Source organism: Salmo trutta, chromosome 31, assembly GCF_901001165.1.
Source record: "Salmo trutta chromosome 31, fSalTru1.1, whole genome shotgun sequence".
Taxonomy (NCBI): domain Eukaryota; kingdom Metazoa; phylum Chordata; class Actinopteri; order Salmoniformes; family Salmonidae; genus Salmo; species Salmo trutta.
Window position 1 is genome coordinate 3,564,081 of NC_042987.1, and position 22,652 is coordinate 3,586,732.

The 22,652-nt window shown below is 45.8% G+C and overlaps 1 protein-coding gene across 4 annotated transcripts in view; it reads left to right on the forward strand.

Moving 5' to 3' along the window:
* camsap2b (calmodulin regulated spectrin-associated protein family, member 2b) overlaps window positions 1–22,652 on the forward strand; it is an 80,462-nt gene that overhangs the window by 50,499 nt on the left and 7,311 nt on the right. For all 4 annotated transcript variants that reach the window (XM_029724890.1, XM_029724891.1, XM_029724892.1 and 1 more), the window contains exons 5-17: window positions 1,721–1,862; window positions 6,174–6,313; window positions 14,858–14,948; window positions 15,103–15,190; window positions 15,352–15,374; window positions 15,510–15,870; window positions 16,009–16,645; window positions 16,919–17,059; window positions 17,409–17,637; window positions 17,882–18,062; window positions 18,283–18,961; window positions 20,158–20,294; window positions 20,504–20,712. In XM_029724890.1, coding sequence (XP_029580750.1) covers window positions 1,721–1,862; window positions 6,174–6,313; window positions 14,858–14,948; window positions 15,103–15,190; window positions 15,352–15,374; window positions 15,510–15,870; window positions 16,009–16,645; window positions 16,919–17,059; window positions 17,409–17,637; window positions 17,882–18,062; window positions 18,283–18,961; window positions 20,158–20,294; window positions 20,504–20,712 — 3,058 coding nt within the window. The remainder of the gene's footprint in view (window positions 1–1,720; window positions 1,863–6,173; window positions 6,314–14,857; window positions 14,949–15,102; window positions 15,191–15,351; window positions 15,375–15,509; window positions 15,871–16,008; window positions 16,646–16,918; window positions 17,060–17,408; window positions 17,638–17,881; window positions 18,063–18,282; window positions 18,962–20,157; window positions 20,295–20,503; window positions 20,713–22,652) is intronic.

Below are 22,652 nucleotides of genomic sequence, written 5' to 3' on the forward strand. Positions count from 1 at the left end.
AAAAAAAAAAGTCAAAAAGACCCCATCCTGCCCAACAGGATGATGTGTGTGGATACAGTAGACCTGAGCCTTCCTAGGCATAATGACTCTCCCCTCTCTTCTTGTTGGCATCATGTCCATTGTTATCTCAAGGCTCCAGACAAATGGTATTGGAGACTGGTACCTTTAAGTCCATCTATCAGCCTCTCCCCCAGACACCCCCCCCCCCTCCCCTTCCCGCAAACTCCCTAATCCCTTTCCCCTGGCCCCTTACCCCTACCCTATCCCACGTGCAGCCCTGTCTATCACCCCTACCCTCCAATGATGTTCTGCCCCATTCCTTCCCTCTTACATCCCATGTTGTTTGTTAGAACGACTGTATAACATCTGTATATGGATGCTCATACTGCACCTCAATGCTAGTACAGCACAACCATACGTAAACAACCCACTATATCACACAAAATGCTAAATCACACACCAGACAAAACGCAACTCAACACCCAAAGCTCTTCTCTCTCTGCTTGAAAAAATGTTACCACTCTTTCTTCTAGTAAAGTAATGGATGCCCGGCCTGTTTCTTTTATTAAAGGAGCAGACAGGGGGACCAGTTGTTGTACTGGTGCGGCACCGGTGTGTTTTATAGGCTCTGAGAGAGACAAATCTACAACTATAACGTATTCCCTCTGCCAGAACAGCTTATTAAACTGTAAATCATCCCCCTGCCCTTATCCTTACCCAAATCATTAAGGGGGAAAGCACAATGTGACCCTGGATCAGATCAGCGAACCTAATCTGACCTCCATCCAGTCAACACTGCAGGACACCATAGTACAGGAGATTTATATTGGTTGGATACTGTAGCACAGTAGATGTATCAGGCCGTAACAGTTAATGTAGGAACATGAGACTAGTGTAAATCACTAGATGATATAGGGACATTCAGACTCAGTCACACCTTAGTGGAATTACAGTACACGAACTCCAAACCCAGTGGAAGTGTAGCCTTGGTGCTGTTTTTTGCATTTCGACAACGATACAGGATCTTTGCCGTAGAGGACAATGTCAAGTAGCTTATAAAGATGGCGTTGGTCGGTCCGTCAAAGTCTCCACAGTCTGTTTTCTTTGCATGCAGCGACACCTGTTTAGTTGAGTCTGAACCCTCCGCTGCTTGAATAACCCCAGACTAAACTACTGTATGAGGTGTGTGAGTCTGAGCCCTCCGCTGCTTGAATAACCCCAGACTAAACTACTGCATGAGGTGTGTGAGTCTGAACCCTCTGATGCTTGAATAACCCCAGACTAAACTACTCTATGAGGTGTGTGAGTCTGAACCCTCCGATACTTGAATAACCCCAGACTAAACTACTCTATGAGGTGTGTGAGTCTGAACCCTCCGATGCTTGAATAACCCCAGACTAAACTACTCTATGAGGTGTGTGAGTCTGAACCCTCCGATGCTTGAATAACCCCAGACTAAACTACTCTATGAGGTGTGTGAGTCTGAACCCTCTGATGCTTGAATAACCCCAGACTAAACTACTGTATGAAGTGTGTGTGTGTGTGTGTGTGTGTGTGTGTGTGTGTGTGTGTGTGTGTGTGTGTGTGTGTGTGTGTGTGTGTGTGAGAGAGAGAGGAGCCTATATATACATAGCCACACATACCTCTCCTTGCTCTGATTCCATAGATTAACTGTATATCACTGACCCGTAATCTCTCTCTGTTGTTGCCATGGCTGCAGGCTCGCTATAGGAGGGAGCATGCTAAGCAGAGGTCAGCTCCCTCCCTCCCTCTGGTGGAAAATCTGCTAAAGGACAACACAGACGGCTGTGCCCTGGCCGCACTCGTCCACTTCTACTGCCCAACGTCTGTCAGACTGGAAGGTACAAGAGGGTTATCATACCACGTCATACCTGTAGCCTTCTCTGGTTGGCCTACTTTATACTAATAGTTTACAGTAACAGCATCTGTTATAGCTCACACTCACTCAGAATGGTAAGTACATTAGGCTGCCGTTACACAAGTGATTGACCAGAATCTGATGAGCATAGGGGCCTTCATTCACAGCAAACTATATATTTTCTAGAAACATGGTAGCTACAAGGTTACATTATGCATACAACAACTGTTGAAGTATTACAGAGGGACTCTTTGGGCACAGAATCATCTTAGGGCTCAACAAATGATTGTAAGTGGAAAACATGACCAGTAGTATCAACAGCTGTATTGTTTTAAACATTAGACATACAGTACCAGTCCAAAGTTTGGACACACCTACTTATTGCAGGGTTTTTCTTTATTTTCACTATTTTCTATATTGTATAATAATAGTGAAGACATCAAACTATAAAATTACACATATGGAATCATGTAGTAACCAAAAAAGTGTTGATGACAGATTTGCACACTCTTGGCATTCTCTCAACCAGCTTTGTGAGGTAGTCACCGGGAATGCATTTCAATTAACAGGTGTCCCTTGTTAAAAGTTCATTGGTGGAATTTCTTTCCTTCTTAATACGTTTGAGCCAGTTGTGTTGTGACAAATTAGGGGTGGTATACAGAAGATAGCCCTATTTGGTAAATGACCAAGTCCATATTATGGCAAGAACAGCTCAAATAATCAAAGAGAAACAACAGTCCATCATTACTTTAAGACATGAAGGTCAGTCATTGCAGAACATTTCAAGAACTTTGAATGTTTCTTCAAGTGCCGTTGCAAAAACCATCAAGCGCTATGATGAAACTGGCTCTCATGAGGACCGCCACAGGAAAGGAAGATGCAGAGTTACCTCTGCTGCAGAGGATAAGTTTATTAGAGTTACCAGCCTCAGATTGCAGCCCAAATAAATGCTTCACAGAGTTCAAGTAACAGGCTGTATCACATCCGGCCGTGATTGGGAGTCCCATAGGGCGGTGCACAATTGGCCCAGCATCGTCCGGTTTTGGCCGGGGTAGGACGTCATTGTAAATAAGAATTTGTTCTTAACTGACTTGCCTAGTTAAATAAAGGTTAAAAACCCCCCAAAAAACAGATATCTCAACATCAACTGTTCAGAGGAGACTGCGTGAATCAGGCCTTACACCAGGAACGCACAATCCCTCCATCAGTGCTCAGACTGTCCACAATAGGCTGAGAGAGGCTGGACTGAGGGCTTGTAAGCCTGTTGTAAGGCAGGTCCTCACCAGACGTCAACGGCAACAATGTCGCTTATGGGCACAAACCCATCGTCGCTGGACCAGACAGGACTGGCAAAAAGTGCTCTTCACTGACGAGTCGCGGTTTTGTCTCACCAGGGGTGATGGTCGGGTTCGCGTTTATCGTCAAAGGAATGAGCGTTACACCGAGGACTGTACTCTGGAGCGGGATCGATTTGGAGGTGGAGGGTCCGTCATGGTCTGGGGCGGTGTGTCACAGCATCATCAGACTGAGCTTGTTGTCATTGCAGGCAATCTCAACGCTGTGCGTTACAGAGAAGACATCCTCCTCCCTCATGTGGTACCCTTCCTGCAGGCTCATCCTGACATGACCCTCCAGCATGACAATGCCACCAGCCATAAGGCTCATTCTGTGCGTGATTTCCATTGCCAGCGAAGAGCCCGGATCTCAATCCCATTGAGCACGTCTGGGACCTGTTGTATCGGAGGGTGAGGGCTAGGGCCTTTCCCCCCAGAAATGTCCGGGAACTTGCAGGTGCCTTGGTGGAAGAGTGGGGTAACATCTCACAGAAACAACTGGCAAATCTAGTGCAGTCCATGAGGAGGAAATGCACTGCAGTACTTAATGCAGCTGGTGGCCACACCAGATACTGACTGTTACTTTTTTGACACCCCCCCCCCCCCCTTTGTTCAGGGACACATTATTACATTTCTGTTAGTCACATGTCTGTGGAACTTGTTCAGTTTATGTCTCAGTTGTTGAATCTTGTTATGTTCATACAAATATTTACACGTTAAGTTTGCTGAAAATAAACGCAGTTGACAGTGAGAGGACGTTTCTTTTTTTGCTGAGTTTATAAATGTATGGACGAGCAATGTCAGAGCGGCATAGACTAAGATACAGTAGAATAGTATAGAATATAGTATATACATATGGGATAAGTAATGCAAGATATGTAAACATTATTCAAGTGTTAGTGTTCCATTTATTAATGTGGCCAATGAATTCAAGTCTGTGCATATTGGCAGTAGCCTCTCTGTGCTAGTGATGGCTATTTAACAGTCTGATGGCCTTGAGATAGAAGCTGTTTTTCAGTCTCTCGGTCCCAGCTTTGATGCACCTGTACTGTCCCAGCTTTGATGCATCTGTGGTTGTTGTCCTTGATGATCTATTTGGCCTTCCTGTGACATCGGGTGCTGTAGGTGTCCTGGAGAGCAGATAGTTTGCCCCCGGTGATGCGTTGTGCAGACTGCACCACCCTCTGGTGAGCCCTGCGGTTGTGAGTGGTGCAGTTGCCGTACCAGGCTGTGATACAGCCCGACAAGATGCACTCAATTGTGCATTTGTAAAAGTTTGTGTGGGTTTTAGGTGAGAAGCCAAATTTCTTCAGCCTCCATTTCAGTTTGTCAGTGATGTGTACGCCGAGGAACTTAAAACTTTCCACCTTCTCCACCGCTGTCCCGTCGATGTGAATAGGGGGGGTGCTCCCTCTGCTGTTTCCTGAAGTCCACGACCATCTCCTTTGTTTTGTTGACGTTGAGTGAGAGGATATTTTCCTGGGACCACACTCCCAGAGCCCTCACCTCCTCCCTGTAGGCTGTCTCATCGTTGTTGGTAATCAAGCCTACTACTGTGTCGTCTGCAAAGGGTGGCTACTTTGAAGAATCTAAATCTAAATGAATGTAAATGTGTTCATTTGTTTAACACTTTTTGGGTTACTACATGATTCCATATGTGTTATTTCATAGTTTTGATGTCATCACTGTTCAAACTTTTGACTGGTACTGTAAATACAACTGAACAGTGATTTTCCCGACAGTTTGACCTCCCGATCCGTTCTGAGACAATGACCCCTGACCCTGATATGACTCCAACTGATAGGAATACCCCTTATCACCATGACTGCAGTCTAACAGACTAGCTTAGACTAGCTACAACACAGAATAGTTAACACACACACACGTACAGAGACAGAATAGCTTATCCACTATCCTGCCCAGTAGGTATGATATGAAAAAATGCTGTTGGAAAGAAGATTAGCCCCTAGTGATGAAGTCAATGTTTACAATTTCATCAATACTGTCAAAGGGGTCCATAAGGTTCAGGTTTATTCAATGACACATGTTATTCAATGGTAACGGCGTCAATAGAAGACACCAAGGGTTGTGTGTTTTGAATCCTGCTGGGGCTACCCATACGTAAAAAAATATATAAGTCTCTTTGGATAAAAGTGTCTGCTAAACGGCATATATTCTTATTAAATGATTAAACCTGAGGGATTTACATAACAGGAGAGAGAGAAGGAGTCTGTTGAGACAGTACCCAGTGATCCAGCCTCCACCCACTGTTCTAAAAATGCCCCAGGGCCAGGCTACGATGTGATTGGTCAGTAATGTGACGGCAGCACAGTCCTCTAGACAGAGGACAACCGTTGACTGTTATTTTTTTTAAAGATAAACATTGCCGCTCCCCTTCTGTGAGTGCCCAGTCATATATAGATGTCTCTGTGTGCTAGAATGGGATACTGTAAAGAAGGATTGGATAGTGAGGGAATATTCTAGAACACGGCAATTTTTAACAGTACATGTGACCCAGCTGTGACAATCGTTTCATTCATTTCCATTTCAATGAAAGCTCCATTTGGCTCCCATTGTGGAAATGCTGTACTTCCTGCAGAATCTGGTAAACTGATGACATCACTGTCCAATCCTTCTTCAGCTCGTTCTAGTCTGCGTGGGCTCTCCCCATCATGACATCACCATCTCTGTTCCTCTGTGTACTCTCCCCTGCCTTCAAGCCTTGCCTCCTCTGACCATTATTCTGGCCAAACACTACAAATAATACTAATTATTTTATAAAAGGAACATTTATAATAAAATAACAATCATAAAAAGAAATCAAAAATCTGACCAGTGCACCTAAAAAACAGAAAAGCCATTGATGCACAGCTGAAGCTTTTCAAATCCATGCAAATCCAACCCCTGAAGACAGAAACACTAACCCCGCCCCATGCTCTCTCCTCTCCCCGCCCCTCCAGATATCTGTCTGAAGGAGACCATGTCGCTGGCTGACAGTCTGTACAACCTGCAGCTGGTGCAGGAGTTCTGTAGGGACAACCTCAACCACTGCTGCCACTTCTCCCTGGAGGACATGCTCTATGCCCACTCTTCCATCAAGGTAGGACCATGGGGAACAGAAGGGGGGCTGGGGGGGCTAATGGGGGGACAGGGTAGGGGGATGGGGGAATAGGAAGGGAGGGAGGCTGTGGGCGACAGGGGAAGAGTTCTGGGAGGACAGGGATGGAGGCTGAGGGGGACAGGGGAATAGGTCTGGGGGACATGGAGGCTGTGTGGGACAGGGGTCTGGGGGACAGGAGGGGAGGGGAGGCTGGGGGGACAGGATAGAGGGTTGGGGGTGCAGAGGGGAGGCTGGGGGAACATGGGAGGGGCCAAGACTTGGTTAGTTGGGTAGGGAGGGAAATGGGGTGTTGACATTGGAGGTAGAGTATACAGTTGAAGTCGGAAGTTAACATACACTTAGGTTGGGGTCATTAAAACTCGTTTTTCAACCACTTCACAAATGTCTTGTTAACAAACTATAGTTTTGGCAAGTTGGTTAGGACATCTACTTTGTTTATGATACAAGTAATTTTTCCAACAATTGTTTACAGACAAATTATTTCACTTATAATTCACTGTATCACAATTCCAGTGGGTCAGAAGTTTACATACACTAAGTTGACTGTGCCTTTAAACAGCTTGGAAAATTCCAGAAAATTATGTCATGGCTTTAGAAGCTTCTGATAGGCTAATTGGCATCATTTGAGTCAACTGGAGGTGTACCTGTGAATGTATTTCAAGGCCTACCTTCAAACTCAGTGCCTCCTTGCTTGACATCATGGGAAAATCAAAAGAAATCAGCCAAGACCTCAGAAAAAAAATTGTAGACCTCCACAAGTCTGGTTCATCCTTGGGAGCAATTTCCAAACGCCTGAAGGTACCACGTTCATCTGTACAAACAATAGTACGCAAGTATAAACACCATGGGACCACGCAGCCGTTATACCGCTCAGGAAGGAGAAGAGTTCTGTCTCCTAGGACTGAACGTACTTTGGTGCGAAAAGTGCAAATCAATCCCAGAACAACAGCAACGAACCTTGTGAAGATGCTGGAGGAAACAAGTACAAAAGTATCTATATCCACAGTAAAACGAGTCCTATATCGACATAACCTGAAAGGCCGCTCAGCAAGGAAGAAGCCACTGCTCCAAAACCGCCATAAAAAAGCCAGACTACGGTTTGCAACTGCACATGGGGACAAAGATCGTACTTTTTGGAGAAATGTCCTCTGGTCTGATGAAACAAAAATAGAACTGTTTGGCCATAATGACCATCATTATTTTTTGGGGGAAAAGATGGACGCTTGCAAGGCGAAGAACACCATCCCAACCGTGAAGCACGGGGGTGGCAGTATCATGTTGTGGGGGTGCTTTGCTGCAGGAGGGACTGGTGCACTTCACAAAATAGATGGCATCATGAGGGAGGAAAATTATGTGGATATATTGAAGCAACATCTCAAGACATCAGTCAGGAAGTTAAGCTTGGTCGCAAATGGGTCTTCCAAATGGACAATGACCCCAAGCATACTTCAAAGTGGTGGCAAAATGGCTTAAGGACAACAAAGTCAAGGTATTGGAGTTGCCATCACAAAGCCCTGACCTCAAGCCTAGTTGGGCAGAACTGAAGAAGTGTGTGCGAACAAGGAGGCCTACAAACCTGACTCAGTTACACCAGCTCTGTCAGGAGGAATGGGGCAAAATTCACCCAACTTATTGTGGGAAGCTTGTGGAAGGCTACCCAAAACATTTGACCAAAGTTAAACAATTTAAAGGAAATGCTACCAAATACTAATTGAGTGTATGTAAACTTCTGACCCACTGGGAATGTGATGAAAGAAATAAAAGCTGAAATAAATCATTCTTTCTACTATTATTCTGACACTTCACATTCTTAAAATGAAGTGGTGATCTTAACTGACCTAAGACAGGGAATTTTTACTAGGATTAAATGTCAGGAATTGTGAAAAACTGAGTTTAAATGTAGTTGGCTAAGGTGTATGTAAACTTCCGACTTCAACTGTATATATACACTGAGTGTACAAAACATTAAGAACACCTTCTTAATATTGAGTTGCACCCCCTATCATTTTGCTCTCTGAACAGCCTCAATTCGTCTGGAATAGACTTTACAAGGTGTCGACAGCATTCCACAGGGATGTTGGCCCATGTTGACTCCAATGCTTCCCACAGTTGTGTCAAGTTGGCTGCATGTCCTTTGGGTGGTGGTGGACCATTCTTGATACACACAGGAAACTGTTGAGCATGAAAAACCCAGCAGCGTTACAGCTCTTGACACAAACCGGTGCGCCTGGCACCTATTACCATACCCCGTTCAAAGGCACTTAAATATTTTGTCTTGCCCATTCACCCTTTGAATGGCACACATACACAATCCATGTCTCAATTCTCTCAAGGCTTAAAAATCCTTCTTTAACCTGTCTCCTCCCCCTTCATCTACACTGATTGAAGTGGATTTAACAAGTGGCATCAATAAGGGATCATAGCTTATTTTCGAATGGGGTAATGATGCATAGGGGGGCATAAGAGGACAGGGAGGGTAGATGTTTTAAATTACTTTTTGGCAAGAATGACTCACGAAGAGTATATTAGTCATTGGTGTTCAACCGGTGTGCCTTGAGGAACTCTCAGGTCTGTGAAAATCATTAGCAAAGGAAAGTCTGACTAGGATTTATTTCTAAATATATGGCTCTGGGCTTAGCTATACCACAGACTCTGGTACTGTATGGCTCTGGGCTTAGCTATACCACAGACTCTGGTACTGTATGGCTCTGGGCTTAGCTGAACCACAGACTCTGGTACTGTATGGCTCTGGGCTTAGCTATACCACAGCCTCTGGTACTGTATGGCTCTGGGCTTAGCTATACCACAGACTCTGGTACTGTATGGCTCTGGGCTTAGCTATACCACAGACTCTGGTACTGTATGGCTCTGGGCTTAGCTATTCCACAGCCTCTGGTACTGTATGGCTCTGGGCTTAGCTATACCACAGACTCTGGTACTGTATGGCTCTGGGCTTAGCTATACCACAGACTCTGGTACTATATGGCTCTGGGATTAGCTATGCCACAGCCTCTGGTACTGTATGGCTCTGGGCTTAGCTATGCCACGGCCTCTGGTACTGTATGGCTCTGGGCTTAGCTATACCACAGACTCTGGTACTGTATGGCTCTGGGCTTAGCTGAACCACAGACTCTGGTACTGTATGGCTCTGGGCTTAGCTATACCACAGCCTCTGGTACTGTATGGCTCTGGGCTTAGCTATACCACAGACTCTGGTACTGTATGGCTCTGGGCTTAGCTATTCCACAGCCTCTGGTACTGTATGGCTCTGGGCTTAGCTATACCACAGACTCTGGTACTGTATGGCTCTGGGCTTAGCTGAACCACAGACTCTGGTACTGTATGGCTCTGGGCTTAGCTATACCACAGCCTCTGGTACTGTATGGCTCTGGGCTTAGCTATTCCACAGCCTCTGGTACTGTATGGCTCTGGTCTTAGCTATACCATAGCCTCTGGTACTGTATGGCTCTGGTCTTAGCTATACCACAGACTCTGGTACTGTATGGCTCTGGGCTTAGCTATACCACAGACTCTGCCATAGAAACAAACGGAGCATGGCTTTGTGTCCGTGGTTGCACCTTTACAAGGCAGAAAACCTTGTCTCTAGCCCAAAGCGTTCAAAACTAAAGACCAATTTTACCGGAGCTACATTTTCTTCTTTCTGGTGCAGATTTGCGGGACGCTTTTAAAGGGGTACACACAAATTAGTAAAACTGAAAATATTTCAAATAAACCCTGTTTAATCTAATAGAAAATAGATGGTTTTCATTATGGATCAGATGAGATGGCGGCCATTGCCACTAAATAAATGAATAGGGAAATTGTCGATGTGCTTCATTTTATATCCCATCAAGGTGTGCCACGGTTCAAAAAAGGTTGTGAACCACTGTATTAGTGTACTGTACTCTATGTGGGTAGAGGAGATTTGGGTGTGCGTGTTTGTGTAGGAGGGTCAAATGAAAGTATGAGTCAGTGTTTGTGTGTGTGTGTGTGTGGGGGGGGGGGGGGGGGGGTTATTCCAGAACAGAAGGGCCAAAATGGGCCAAAGTCTCCCCCTCAGACAAACAGAGGCTGCTTAGAGAGAAGTGTCATGCTACTTTGTCTGTGCCTGCCTCTCCCTGCCTCTCTTGTTCTGTTGTTTTTCCATTTTCTATCAAAGGAAGACGGAACTGTCAGTAAAGAACTGTTGATTATTTATGTGCTACAAAGAATACTGAATGGGTTCTGATTTACTAATCATACATACAGAATTGATCACTTAACTGAGATGCTGTCAGTGTGAGGCAGGACAAAACAGATAGAAAACCATGTAATCTGGCTATAGACCCCCAGAATGCATAGCATGTAGTATAGGACAGTGGGGGCTGCTGACGGGAGGACAGCTCATAATAATGGCTGGAATGGAGTCAATGGAGTGGTATCAAACGCCTGGTTTCCATGTGGTTGATAACATTCCACTGACTCCATTCCAGACATTATTAAGAGCTTTCCTCACCTCAGCAGCCTCCACTGGTATAGGAACATTAGTCAGAACCAATCAGGATTCTGTCTTTTCCATAGACTGCTTGTTGCTTGTGTGTGTGTGTGTGTGTACCAACCTCTTATTGAGTGATACAAACACAACCAAGGGGGTGCACAGGGTCCTTTCAGGTCTAACACACAGACACACACACACACACCATGCACTGCTGGGTGTGTATAGAGTGGAAACAGTGCTACAAGTCAGTGTCTCAGACAGGGACAGAGAGTGAGAGAACGGCTCCTGAAGAGCAGCCAAAAGCTGGCAGAGCCAACCCCCATCTGGCCAAACCTCCAGAACCCCTAACCAACCAGCCACAGTGTGTGTGTGTGGGCGTGTGTGAAAAGGGACACTGTTCACACCCGTTATTTGTGGAGGAGTGTGTTCTAGACTCAAAACTCCACTTGATGTCCAAGAACTATAACAATACAAAGAGAATATCCAAGTAACCATGTTTTGGAATCTAAAGTCCAGTCTTAGTTTTGTGGTCAATGGAGATGCTCTTTTCCGTAGAGAGAGAGAAGCCCAGTCAAAATATGTGGTTTAAAAGGCTCTCAACAAGTGAATGACTCTTCTATGGAGGTCTCCAGAGTCTGTTTTTACCATTAAATCATAAAAAGCATAAAATCATATTTGGGTTACACTCTATGGGGTGTGTATTGCACACTAAACTATACCAGATGGTATTTAGTCAGTTCTTCCACTACACACTAGAAGTTGAGGTAAACATAGCTATATGAGGCTGCCAATAACGCACGCACGCACGCACGCACGCACGCACGCACGCACGCACGCACGCACACACACACACACACACACACACACACACACACACGGCAGCTCAGAGGCAGCTTTACCTGCTATCCCTGGCCTCAGTCACAGTGCCTTCAGAAAGTATTCACACCCCTTGACTTGTTTCACATTTTGTTGTGTTACAGCCTGAATTCAAAGTTGATTAAATCATCAAAAAAAAATCTCTCACCCATCTACACACAGTACCCCATAATGACAAAGTGAAATAATGTTTTTAGAAATTATAGCAAATTTATTGAAAATGAAATACAGAACAATCTAATTTACATAAGTATTCACACCCCTGAGTCAATAGATGTTAGAATCACCTTTGGCAGTGATTACAGCTGTGAGTCTTTCTGGGTAAATCTCTAATATTTGCACATAAATTCCTCAAGCTTTGTCAAGTTGGTTGTTGATCATTGCTAGACAGCCATTTTGAAGACTTGCCATAGATTTTCAAGACGATTTAAGTCAAAACTGACTAGACCACTCAGGGACATTCAATGTCATCTTGGTAAGCAACTCCAGTGTGAATTTGGCCTTGTGCTTTAGGTTATTGTCTTGCTGAAAGGTGAATTAGTTTTGCTGAAAGATGAATTCATCTCTCTGTGTCTGGTGGAAAGCAGACTGAACAAGGTTTTCCTCTAGGATTTTGTCTGTGCTTAGCCCCCTTCCATTTCATTTTTATCCTGAAAATATGAAGAGTGGTACTCGGTAATGTGTTGTATTGGATTTGCCCAAAACAAATTGTATTCAGGACAAAAAGTTAATTGCTTTTACACATTTTTTGCAGGATTCCTTTAGTGCCTTGTTGCAAACAGGATGCATGTTTTGTAATATTTGTGTTCTGTACAGGCTTCCTTCTTTTCACTCTGTCATTTAGGTTAGTATTGTGGAGTAACTCCAATGTTGTTGATCCAGTCTCAGTTTTCACCTATCACAGCCATTAAACTCTATAACTATTTTAAAGTCACCATTGGCCTCATAATGAAATCACTGAGCAGTTTCCTTCCTCTGAGTTAGGAAGGATGCCTGTAAGAATTTGTTCTTAACTGACTTGCTACATCTTTGTAGTGACTGGGAGTATTGATACATCATTCAAAGTGTAGTTAATAACTTCACCATACTCAAAGAAATATTCTATGTCTGCAAAGGAACATTGTATGTCTGCAAAGGAATATTCTATGTTTTTTTTTAAATCTACCAATAGGTGCCCTTCTTTGCGAGGTAGTGGAAAACCTCCCTGGTCTTTGTGGTTGAATCTGTATTTGAAATTCACTGCTCGACTGAGGGACCTTACAGATAATTGTATGTGTGGGGCACAGAGATGAGGTAGTCATTCAAATATCATGTTAAACACTACTATTGCACACAGAGTGAGTCCATGCAACTTATTATGTGACTTGTTAAGCACATTTGTACTCATTAACTTATTTAGGCTTGACATAACAAAGGGGTTGAATACTTATTGACTCAAGACATATCAGCTTTTCATTTCATTTGCAAACATTTCTAAAATCCAAATTCCACTTTGACATGATGGGTTATTATGTGTAGGCCAGTGACACAAAATCTACATTTTATCCATTTTAAATTCAGGCTGTAACACAACAACATTTGGAAAAAGTCAAGGGGTGTGAATGCTTTATGAAGGCACTGTATTTTGCCTCCTATGTGTCTTAACAGAGGCACCTTGTGGACAAATGTAGGTATTTGGTTGTATTACATTTTCTTTGCCCTTCTCTAGCTCATGTGTGTGTTTTGCCCTGTTGCAGAATAACTACCTGGTGTTTATGCTGTGTTTTGCCCTGTTGCAGAATAACTACCTGGTGTTTATGCTGTGTTTTGCCCTGTTGCAGAATAACTACCTGGTGTTTATGCTGTGTTTTGCCCTGTTGCAGAATAACTACCTGGTGTTTATGCTGTGTTTTTCCCTGTTGCAGAATAACTACCTGGTGTTTATGCTGTGTTTTGCCCTGTTGCAGAATAACCTACCTGGTGTTTATGCTGTGTTTTGCCCTGTTGCAGAATAACTACCTGGTGTTTATGCTGTGTTTTGCCCTGTTGCAGAATAACTACCTGGTGTTTATGCTGTGTTTTGCCCTGTTGCAGAATAACCTACCTGGTGTTTATGCTGTGTTTTGCCCTGTTGCAGAATAACTACCTGGTGTTTATGCTGTGTTTTGCCCTGTTGCAGAATAACTACCTGGTGTTTATGCTGTGTTTTGCCCTGTTGCAGAATAACTACCTGGTGTTTATGCTGTGTTTTGCCCTGTTGCAGAATAACTACCTGGTGTTTATGCTGTGTTTTGCCCTGTTGCAGAATAACTACCTGGTGTTTATGCTGTGTTTTGCCCTGTTGCAGAATAACTACCTGGTGTTTATGCTGTGTTTTGCCCTGTTGCAGAATAACTACCTGGTGTTTATGCTGTGTTTTGCCCTGTTGCAGAATAACTACCTGGTGTTTATGCTGTGTTTTGCCCTGTTGCAGAATAACCTACCTGGTGTTTATGCTGTGTTTTGCCCTGTTGCAGAATAACTACCTGGTGTTTATGCTGTGTTTTGCCCTGTTGCAGAATAACATCCTGGTGTTTATGCTGTGTTTTGCCCTGTTGCAGAATAACCTACCTGGTGTTTATGCTGTGTTTTGCCCTGTTGCAGAATAACTACCTGGTGTTTATGCTGTGTTTTGCCCTGTTGCAGAATAACTACCTGGTGTTTATGCTGTGTTTTGCCCTGTTGCAGAATAACTACCTGGTGTTTATGCTGTGTTTTGCCCTGTTGCAGAATAACTACCTGGTGTTTATGCTGTGTTTTGCCCTGTTGCAGAATAACTACCTGGTGTTTATGCTGTGTTTTGCCCTGTTGCAGAATAACTACCTGGTGTTTATGCTGTGTTTTGCCCTGTTGCAGAATAACTACCTGGTGTTTATGCTGTGTTTTGCCCTGTTGCAGAATAACCTACCTGGTGTTTATGCTGTGTTTTGCCCTGTTGCAGAATAACTACCTGGTGTTTATGCTGTGTTTTGCCCTGTTGCAGAATAACCTACCTGGTGTTTATGCTGTGTTTTGCCCTGTTGCAGAATAACTACCTGGTGTTTATGCTGTGTTTTGCCCTGTTGCAGAATAACTACCTGGTGTTTATGCTGTGTTTTGCCCTGTTGCAGAATAACTACCTGGTGTTTATGCTGTGTTTTGCCCTGTTGCAGAATAACTACCTGGTGTTTATGGCAGAGCTGTTCTGGTGGTTTGAAGTGGTCAAGCCTTCGTTTGTACAGCCCAGAGTCTTTGACCCACAAGGTAAGCCAAAAAGGGCGATGCTGAAGATGATGATGGGATAATGAAGATAATCAACTGCATTGACATAGTATATTTCAGTTTTCACCAGAATTCAGACCACGTCAACTACCTTTATTGACTTGAGTATCCTGACTGATTGGTGTTTGTTTGTCAGCCTGGGATCTAGCCCCGTCAGCAAGGGCTATGGCTCCTATCTGTAGCCCAGCCAAGCAGGACTTTGGGGACAGCCCAGAACACAAAAGGTATGATTTAATATTGAGTGGACAAATGTAGTAACGTGGAGTTATTTAATGTTCCCTTATTGAACAAGCTTGGGAAAGGTCGAGCGTATTCAACTTGGCAGTTACAGAAGGTGTGATTTTGAGCTTGAGCGTAATTATCTCTCTCGCTCTCTCTCTCTCAGGCATCAACCAGACTCTGCTTCAGGTAAGAACACAGGAACTACCCCTTTCCTCAGAATCACAAACACTTATCTGTCAGAAGACTCTGAACTACTATTGGTTCTCCTTGATTTAGTCTCTGTGCGTGTGGAACTAACCTTTTTTTCCCTGTTTCGGGCAGGTGTGATAAAGAGGACGGCATCCATGAACTATGTGGACGGCTGTGTGGGGACGTGGCCTAAGGAAAGACGGTCTAGGGGCATCTCCTTTGAGATTCCTTTGGACGGGGATCCTAATGTCCCTCCCTGTTGGGGTCCCTCACTCCGGGGCCGCTCTGCCAGCACCGAGGGCCTGGGGGGGTTCAAAGTTCACCACGCACCCCAGGGGGACATGAGGCGCCACCTCTCCTTTCAGCCGGTCAGCGTCAACGGCCCTAGCAGCACCGCAGGACACAAAACTGAGGAGGACTACAACAGGGACTCACCAAACTCCCACAAAGCACTGGGGCGCGGGCAGACTCAACCACACAAGAACCGGAACAGGTACTTATGATGGCTCTGACGGTAGGACATCCGAGTTGTGTGTACAAGGGATACATATGCTGAATAGAAATATGTTACTAACTGTTAGTTTCTTCTGATAAAGTGTTAATAAATTATCATACTGGTCTGTCAATCTAGATATTCCAATGGTGTTGTCAAAGAGAACGGCAATGGTGGCAGCGGCCCCGTCAGCCCGTCGAGCCCCCCTAGCATCGAGGAGGCTCTGAAGATCATCCACGACACAGAGAGGCCCCACGGCAGTCTGGGGCCCGGGGCCAACGGCTTCTTCCTCCACGATGGAGCTGAACCTTCAGACCCAGGTGACGACCCAGATGACTACCCAGGATCGGCTAAAGCCCGGGCAGACGAGGCCGACCCCTACTCGGCTTCTACGGAGGAAGTAGACACAGGGATCCACGTGAGGTCGGAGGACATCCAGGAGAGTTTGGACGAGGACAATTCTTCCCTCAGGGACTACTCTGATATGGATCCTGACTATGAGGCTATGACCCGATCCTGTCCCTTACCAGAGGGGAATGGAGAGAGGGGGGTGAGGAGCAGCCCATACCCCAGCTCGGTGCCCCCAGCCCCTCTGTCTCATGCTCCCAGCCCTGCCTCGTCCTCGGGTGGTTCTGGCGGTGGACTGGTTCGCATGACCAGCTTCGCTGAGCAGAAGTTCCGTAAGCTGGAGGGGCGGAGCAGTGGAGGGACCACCCCCGAGAGCGCTGAACTCTACGTTCCCAATACGCCCCCCACACGAACTGCCACGCTCGAGGTCAGTAGAGAAACTCTACCTCTCTTTGTCTCTCTCTCTTTCTCTCTCTCTCTCTCTCTCTGTCACTATGTTAATGTCTCTAGGACTCTCTCTATGTTAATGTCTCTTGGACTCTCGCTCTCTCTCTCTCCATTGATCTATTTCTCTGTCGCTCTTTCAACTCTTTTTGGTCCTACTCCGCATTTCTCTTTTGCTTTTTCCTCTTACCCCTCTCGTACCTCTCGCCCTCTTCTTCCCACCCTCTCTCTCTCTCTCTCTCGCTCTCTTTCTCAGATCTCCAGCCCCACCCATCCAGCCCAGACCCCGGCCACGCCCTCTCCCAGAGACCACACCCACCTGTTGTCGTCAGAGATGGTGCACCTGAAGATGAAGCTGGAGGAGAAACGCAGAGCCATCGAGGCCCAGAAGAAGAAGGTATAGGCTTAATAACGCTTCAGAGAGTTTCTCGTCTTTGGCTGCGTCTCAAACGGCATCCTATTCCCTATTTCCATAGGGCTCTAGTCAGAAGTAGTGCACTATGTAGGGATTTGGGTGCCATATCAGACGCACCCTCAATGTACAATCCAAAACAAAAGAACAAAACTCTGATCTTCCAGCACTACTGCAGGTTTTCTAAAAGAGCAGTCCAGTCAAATTATGTCAGTTAGTAATCAAACCTAATCAAACAAATCATTTGCACCATCATCTTGTTGGATAATTTGGTATGTTCATTGGTTCCCCCAAAAAATTGCAGAAATAATAAGACATTTTTTCTCTGTTACAGGTTGAGGCAGCGTTCACCCGGCATCGTCAGAAGATGGGCCGGACAGCCTTCCTCAACGTGGTACGAAGGAAAGGGGTGACCCCCTCCCCCACCAGCCCCATCCCTGGGGGCCACGACCTGGACAAGCCCTCCCCAGATCGCTTCTTCACCCCTTCGGAAAGCCTGGGCCAGGCGGAGAGGTGCAAGCCCGACGGAGCCGCTCCCAAGTCCCCCTGCGAGGAGGGTGCAGGTAGTCACCACTATAGCTTCTGATGAAACCAACCTTTGTTTTCTACTTTTGGTTTCCTACTTTCTGGAGCAAATAGCCTGGTCCCAGCTCTGTTTGTGCTACGTTGCCAGCGTTGGCTTGACAAGACAGCACAAAATGATAGAGGGCCAGGCTAGGGAGCACGTGTACTGTTTTATGTGTAGTGTTTTCTACATGTGTAATAGCCACCTTATGGACGAGAGGTGTCTGCTGTGTCATTCTCCAGGTGTCGGGCTTGGAGAGGTGGACCTGGGAGAGTACACTCGCTCCATCGAGAGGCTGAACACATCCCTGGGGTCCCTGCAGACGGAGATGCAGCGGCTGGCCCAGCAGCAGGACAGGATCATGGCCATGAGAGAACAACAACAGGCCTGGGTCATACCTCCTCCAGCGCCCTCACCACACAGGTATGGTCATCAATATCACATAAGTGGTACCCAAGACTGGCATGAGAATTGATAATGCGGACTAAAAATAGGCGCGTATAATATCGGATGAAGTTAAGATATTTCACCTAAAACCATTTATCGTCATACTATTATCCCTAATTTATGGTGATAAAAGCAGTTGTCGCAATACTATTATTGCGTAGTTAGTTATCATTGCAAATTTAAACTCTCTCTACAGGCAGCTCCGGGAGCTCCGCAGCAGCAGTGTAACTGGCCGGGGGTCCGTGGGGTCCTTGTCCCCAATCTTGTCCTCTGCAGGTGGTTCCCCCCGCACCGCCCACCGTTCCCCCGGCGGCCTCAAGCGCCGACCGGCCTCCTTCCATGCCAGCACCCCTCACACCCCACGCACCCCACGCCCCACCGAGCTCAAGGTAACCCCCTTTAGACGGATGCTCAACACCCCCACGTCCGTGGACAGTCTGCCCAGGCTGAGACGCTTCTCACCCAGCCAAACCCAGGTCACCTCCTTTGCCTACCTGGGACACGATGAAGGACCTGGAGCCACGGAGGGCAAGGAGAGCGGGGCCACAGGGGGAACAGAGGAGCCCCAAAACCAAACCAAACCACCTGAGACCGAGGTAGCGGGGGCGGGGATAAGGAGTGTCGGCGCTCATCCCTCCTCGCCCACTACAGAGCCAGCCAAAGAGAGAGAGAAGGAGAGGAAGGAGAGGAGAGATGGAGGGAAAACGGAGAAGTTGGCAGAGGTGCTGTCTCAGCCAGTGAGAGACCTGATGGAGGTGCCGCTGTCGTTGCTGAAGCCTTTGGATGGACAGGGTCCAGAGACAAGTGGAGAGGGGGAGAACAGGGGAGAGCTGTACGGAGAGGACCAGAAAATGTGCTGTGGGTTCTTCTTCAAGGTAACAAATGGGCTACACTGTACATTTCAGAATTGTGAGAGGACGGTACAAGTACTGTATGTAGCATGTTACGGCAATGGGTTCATTGATCCATAGGTACTGTAACAGCAACACATGAACTATGCAAAGACTCATAAACTATGACTTCAAATGGGTCTGGGACAGTAATTGTGTGTACAGTATCTAGGATAAAGGGTGAGACAGCTCACATACTAATGCTAGAACAGTAGACTAATGAGCCATGCTAGGAGAATGGAGCCAACAGAGCTACTGTATGCCACTACAGAGGGGATAGCTAACAGTGTATTTGCTGGAACATACTATCAACTTCAACAGACACAAATGTTATTATCCCAGTCCAGAAATATCTGGAAATGAAGCCAACACTGTACAACATGCTCTTCGACTGATTAAAATGGGTCATATACACTGAGTATACCTAACATTTGAAACACCTTCCTAATATTGTGTCAGAAGCGTTCCACGGGGCTGCTGGCCCATGTTGACTCCGATGCAGAGTGGTGTCAAGTTGGCTGGATGTCCTTTGGGTGGTGGACCATTCTTCATACACACGGGAAACCGTTGAGTGTGGAAAACTCTGCAGCGTAGAAGTTCTTGACACAAACCGGTGCGCCTGGCACCTACTACCGTACCCCGTTCAAAGACACATTTTTTGTCTTGCCCATTCACCCTCTGAATACACAATCCATGTCTCAATTGTCACAAGGCTTAAAAATCATTCTTTAACCTGTCTCCTCCCCTTCATCTACACTGACTGAAGTGGATTTAACAAGTGACATCAATAAGGGATAATAGCTTTCACCTGGATTCACCTGGTCAGTCTGTGTCATGGTAAGAGCAGGTGTTCTTAATGTTTTGTATACTCATCTGCCATGAATTCCCTCTGACATACATTTGACCAATCAGAGCTGAGAATGAGTGTTGATCTTTCAACTGAGAGGATGTGACAGTGCTGTCTGATCTCATTTTGTCTCTGGCGCTACAAATAACCTAAGTTCCGCAAACTAGCCTTCATGTTGGCACCAAACGATCCATTACAAACATATTACAATTTCACAATCTAAGCAGAATGTTGACGTCATCGTGGCAGCCATTCAAATTCTAAAACGTCAAGAACACAGTTTGCCAACCTATTTATATATATCTGACTCCGTCTCCACCCCACTCCCCTCCAGGACGATGGGAAGGTAGAGGAGGATATGGCGGTGAAGAGGGCTGCTCTGCTGGAGAAGAGGGTGAGGAGAGAGAAGGAGACGCAGGAGAAGAAACAGCAGCAGGAGCTGGAGCAGGAGCAGAAGAAGGAGGAAGCACGGTCAGTCTGGACCTCAAGGGCCCTGTACCTTTTCCACTGTTATGCTTGGTCTGAAAACTACCATTAGCGGCGAATCCTTACTCCCACTTCAAAGTTAGTCATGCATTGTTGTCAATGGGTGACTAAGTGAAAATGTGCCTGTTAGTAACTTCTCTTTAATTGGGTAATAAGTATTGAAGCTTCTCGTCTCTTCTGTCCCTCTTCCCTAGGCTGAAAGCGGAGGAGGAGCAGCAGAAGCGAGAGGACGACAAGCAGAGGAAAGATTACATAAAGAACGAGTACATGAGGAGGAAGCATTTGAAGCAGGTGGAGGATATGGATGTCAGGCCCCGCCATGGAAGTCTCAAAAAGAAGCCCCGCCCCAAATCCATGCACAGGGACGTCATGGAGTCACCCAAGCCACCCGCCAGAGCCACAGGTAACACACACTCTTAGACACACACGCATACATACAAATGCATACTCACACACACACACACACACACACACGCACACACACACTACACACACACACACACACTACACATGCTCATGTTACACATACAGTGAGGGAAAAAAGTATTTGATCCCCTGCTGATTTTGTATGTTTGACCACTGACAAAGAAATGATCAGTCTTTAATTTTAATGGTAGGTTTATTTGAACAGTGAGAGGTAGAATAACAACAATAAAATCCAGAAAAACGCATGTCAAAAATGTTATAAATTGATTTGCATTTTAATGAGGGAAATAAGTATTTGACCCCTCTGCAAAACATGACTTAGTACTTGGTGGCAAAACCCTTGCTGGCAATCACAGAGGTCAGATGTTTCTTGTAGTTGGCCACCAGGTTTGCACACATCTCAGGAGGAATTTTGTCCCACTCCACTTTGCAGATCTTCTCCAAGTCATTAAGGTTTCGAGGCTGACATTTGGCAACTCGAACCTTCAGCTCCCTCCACCAGATTTTCTATGGGATTAAGGTCTGGAGACTGGCTAGGCCACTCCAGGACCTTAATGTGCTTCTTCTTGAGCCACTCCTTTGTTGCCTTGGCCGTGTGTTTTGGGTCATTGTCATGCTGGAATACCCATCCACGACCCATTTTCAATGCCCTGGCTGAGGGAAGGAGGTTCTCACCCAAGATTTGACGGTACATGGCCCCGTCCATCGTCCCTTTGAGCGGTGAAGTTTTCCTGTCCCCTTAGCAGAAAAACACCCCCAAAGCATAATGTTTCCACCTCCATGTTTGACAGTGGGGATAGTGTTCTTGGGGTCATAGGCAGCATTCCTCCTCCTCCAAACACGTTGAGTTGATGCCAAAGAGCTCCATTTTGGTCTCATCTGACCACAACACTTTCACCCAGTTGTCCTCTGAATCATTCAGATGTTCATTGGCAAACTTCAGACGGACATGTATATGTGCTTTCTTGAGCAGGGGGACCTTGCGGGCGCTGCAGGATTTCAGTCCTTCACGGCGTAGTGTGTTACCAATTGTTTTCTTGGTGACTATGGTCCCAGCTGCCTTGAGATCATTGACACGATCCTCCCGTGTAGTTCTGGGCTGATTCCTCACTGTTCTCATGACCATTGCAACTCCACAAGGTGAGATCTTGCATGGAGCCCCAGGCCGAGGGAGATTGACAGTTCTTTTGTGTTTCTTCCATTTGCGAATAATCGCACCAACTGTTGTCACCTTCTCACCAAGCTGTTTGGCGATGGTCTTGTAGCCCATTCCAGCCTTGTGTAGGTCTACAATCTTGTCCCTGACATCCTTGGAGAGCTCTTTGGTCTTGACCATGGTGGAGGGTTTGGAATCTGATTGATTGCTTCTGTGGACAGGTGTCTTTTATTCAGGTAACAAGCTGAGATTAGGAGCACTCCCTTTAAGAGTGTGCTCGTAATCTCAGCTCGTTACCTGTATAAAAGACACCTGGGAACCAGAAATCTTTCTAATTGAGAGGGGGTCAAATACTTATTTCCCTCATTAAAATGCAAATCAATTTATAACATTTTTGACATGCGTTTTTCTGGATTTTTTTGTTGTTGTTATTCTGTCTCTCACTGTTCAAATAAACCTACCATTAAAATTAAAGACTGATCATTTCTTTGTCAGTGGGCAAAGGTACAAAATCAGCAGGGGATCAAATACTTTTTTCCCTCATTGTATATCAGTGGAGGCTGCTGAGGGGAGGACGGCTCATGATAATGGCTGGAGCGGAGCGAATGGAATGGCATCAAACACATGGAAACCATGTGTTGGATGTTGTTGATACCATTCTACTATTCCGCTCCAGACATTATCACGAGCCCGTCCTCCCCAATTAAGGTGCCACAAACCTCCTGTGACACAAACTCAGCAAAAAAAGAAACATCCTCTCA